General features: G+C 47.1%; 1 protein-coding gene across 2 annotated transcripts in view; it reads left to right on the top strand.

Moving 5' to 3' along the window:
• Window positions 1-2,637, top strand: part of LOC107102846 (zinc finger protein 883-like) — a 5,834-nt gene extending 3,197 nt beyond the window's left edge. Inside the window, exons 3-4 of one of the 2 annotated variants that reach the window (XM_015402287.1) lie at window positions 645-1,410; window positions 1,505-2,637. In XM_015402287.1, coding sequence (XP_015257773.1) covers window positions 645-1,410; window positions 1,505-2,312 — 1,574 coding nt within the window. In that variant the 3' untranslated portion in view covers window positions 2,313-2,637. Of the gene's footprint in view, window positions 1-614; window positions 1,411-1,504 lie in introns of both variants that reach the window. The other variant, XM_015402286.1, reaches the window with a different exon arrangement.
• Window positions 2,638-3,255: the final 618 nt, after the last annotated feature.

Here is a 3,255-nt window from a genome sequence, read left to right as displayed (position 1 = left end):
GCAGCAGAGTTTATGCGGAAGGGGTGGGGCAGTTAACGCAAATGTGCCTCCAAGCAGTCAGGCTGGAATAAACCAGCACTAAGGCTTTGTAACTCTGAAGATTCCCAGTTATCCAGGTCATGGTCAAGCTTGAAACGTTGAGTTTAGGCACCTGGACGTGAAGTTTTCCCGTCATTCGTCAGGCTTCTTCAGTAAGGCTCTGCTTAGAAAGAACAGCAGCATCCTCTAGTGCATGTCTGAAACATCAAAACACTTAAATAAAATGCTTTCAAGTGGATGTAAATTTCAATCTAGTAAACCATTATTTGATAATCAATTGTAAAATCAAATATTTGTTTGTTTTATCGGTTTAATTTGCAAACATTTTGTCAAGCAGGTTTCCCTTAGTGGTCTGAGTCTGACCTGCTTTTTCTCTGGATCTCTTCTCAGGGTTTTCCAATGGTCTAACCACCGAGCGTTATCATTGGATTTTGAGGAGCCATGATAAATTCAGCATTTTTTGCTCTTTTTTTGTAATAATAATAATGCCCTGATCTTGGACCAGGTCTTTTGCTTCTGTCAGTGCACAGACTGGTCTGTGCCTTAACATCTCGACCCGATTAATGCTTTTTCAGACGCTCTGTTTATCTCCTCTCGTTGTGCAGCTCAGAGTGAGGAGCAGCAGAAGGAGCAGGAGAGGCTGAGGAGGAGGGAGCTTTACAAGAAGAAGAGGTTCTTCTGTGAGCTCTGCAACAAAGGGTTCCATCAGAACCACCAGCTGACCAAACACATGGCGAGCCATCGCAAACCTTTCCCCTGCAACTCCTGCGATAAAGGCTTTTACAAGGCTCAGACGCTGCACAAACACCAGCAGAGCCACCAGCTGAGGGAGGCGCAGGAGCGCGACCCTGACAAGTTGCTGCAGTGCGACCAATGCAGTAGGAAGTTCCGGCTGCTGCGACAGCTCCGGGTCCACCAGGCCTCGCATCGGCTGGAGAAGACGCCTCTGAAGTGCCACGCCTGCGAGCGCACCTTCACCTCCGCGGCCGCTCTCAGGTCCCATGAAGTTTCACACGCCAAAGTGAAGCCGTTCATGTGCGACGTGTGCGGGAAGAGTTTCACAAGGAAGAAGAGTCTCAGAGAACACCAGACCGTCCACACGGGGGCGCGGCCGTACCCCTGCCAGACCTGCGGCAAGAGGTTCTCCACAAGTGGGAACCTGCGCGTCCACAAGAGGTCGCATTCGGACGAGCGGCCGTTCAAGTGCACGGAATGCGACAAGGCTTTCAAATGCAGGATGGGGCTGATCCAGCATCGAGTCGTCCACTCGGGAGAGAAACCCTTCACCTGCCATACCTGTGGGCTGAGCTTCGGCCTCAAATACAACCTGCAGCGACACTTGCACCTCCACAACGGAGAGAAGCCCCACAGGTACGCACGACTTATGGCTCAGTCAGGAAGCTTCAAGTGTTTCTTACCTTGTATCCTAACCTGGTGTTGTCTCCTCTCCTCTGTTCTCCATCAGATGCCACCAGTGTGGGGAAGGTTTCTCTGGAACCTGGGCTCTGAAGACCCACATGCTGGTCCACGGTGTGGAGAAGCCCTTTATGTGCGACTGCTGCGGGAAAACGTTTTTCTACAACTGTCAGCTGCAGAAACACCAGCAGCTGGTTCATGGCGACCCAAACAGCCGGCTCTCCAGAGCAGAGAACGGCCGGCGGAGATCCGGCGGAGCAAAACCGTTCAGCTGTAAAATGTGTCTGAAGAGCTTCAGCAGCACCAGCACTCTAAGGATCCACGAGAAGAGCCACCAGCAGAACAAAGAGTTCACCTGCAACACCTGCGGGAAGACCTTCCACCTGGGACACATGCTACGCTACCACCAACGGCAGCACAGCGGCGACCGGCCGCACGTCTGCTCGTTCTGCAGCAAAGGCTTCCTGCAGGCGTCGCAGCTGAAGCAACACGAGCTGCTGCACACCGGGGTCAAACCTCACCGCTGCGAACAGTGCGGCAAAGAGTTCAGGACCCCTCAGAACTACCACCGCCACCTGCTGGTCCACACCGGAGAGAAGCCGTACCAGTGCAGCGTCTGCAGCCGGAGTTTCAGGCAGTCCAACCAGCTCAAGTCCCACATGCAGATCCATACCGGCATCAAGTTGTACTCCTGTGACCGCTGCCATCTGGGCTTCTCCGACTCCCGACAGCTGAAGAAACACAGCTGTGGTGACGACTCCCTGGACACGCTGGAGTCAAGCACCAAATGCAGGACGCAGACGGAGGTTTTTCCCTGGACACAATTAGAAACTTCAGAGTTTACAGAAAATAATTAAACACTGCAAATGTTTCAGCCGTCCAGACTTTACTATATGGAGACCAATGTCTGAATGCAAATGGAGGACTTCTTGATTGTTTGGTGCTTTATCTTGAAACTCAGGGATGAACTTCAGTTATGTGTCATCAGTGTGTCTCCTTCATGTTTCTGTTGTTTGTCTTTGAATCAGCTACATAACCTAAAATTATCCAGCACTGATTGATCCATCAGCTGTCCAAATAAAAACTGATCCAGGCGTCCATGTTTGGTTCAAACACGGACCTTCATGGAGGGATTTTTGTTCAAATATTGTAAATTGGAATTTAAAAAGCAAATACTTTGGAAATAAATATCTTATTTTATGGCCAAAAAACAGGCTTAAAATGGATTGCAACTGGACTTTTACTCAGTTTTTTTTAAGATGTTTTGACACCTATCCAGGAGTCTTTGTCAGTTCTGTTTGTTCACACCAGAGCAAGCTCTACACCAGGGGTAACCGATTAAAAACCAGCGAGGTCCAAATTAAGAAAATCAACAACCAGTAAAGGTCCGGAGACATTTTTTATTATAATCCGTTACTTTAAACAGAATTTAACACTGAAATAAAATAAGGTGTTTATGCATCCATGTTATACATTGAATTTTTTAATAAAAAATATTAAAATAAAAAAGAAAATTTTTCATTTTTAAAAATCTAAATTGTTATTGAAGTAGAGAACAACAATCTTTTAGTTATAGATCTTTGGTATTTAGACAATTTCCTGATTCGCTTTTTTTTTTTTTTTTTACAAAACAACTGAACTGAACTTTTTTTTCCTTTCTTTTTTCTGTCCTAATGTTCGCAGTGGGCTTTATGCTGCCCTGCGAGGCTTTAAACCTGGGTTTGAATGGAGACAAAGCCATTCTAAAGCACATATCAAGGAGCTCATTTTGAGCCTGGATCCATATTTATTTTTGATTCT

Source organism: Cyprinodon variegatus, unplaced genomic scaffold, assembly GCF_000732505.1.
Source record: "Cyprinodon variegatus isolate N-32 unplaced genomic scaffold, C_variegatus-1.0 Scaffold1331, whole genome shotgun sequence".
Lineage (NCBI taxonomy): Eukaryota > Metazoa > Chordata > Actinopteri > Cyprinodontiformes > Cyprinodontidae > Cyprinodon > Cyprinodon variegatus.
This window is presented reverse-complemented; position numbering and strand designations above follow the sequence as displayed.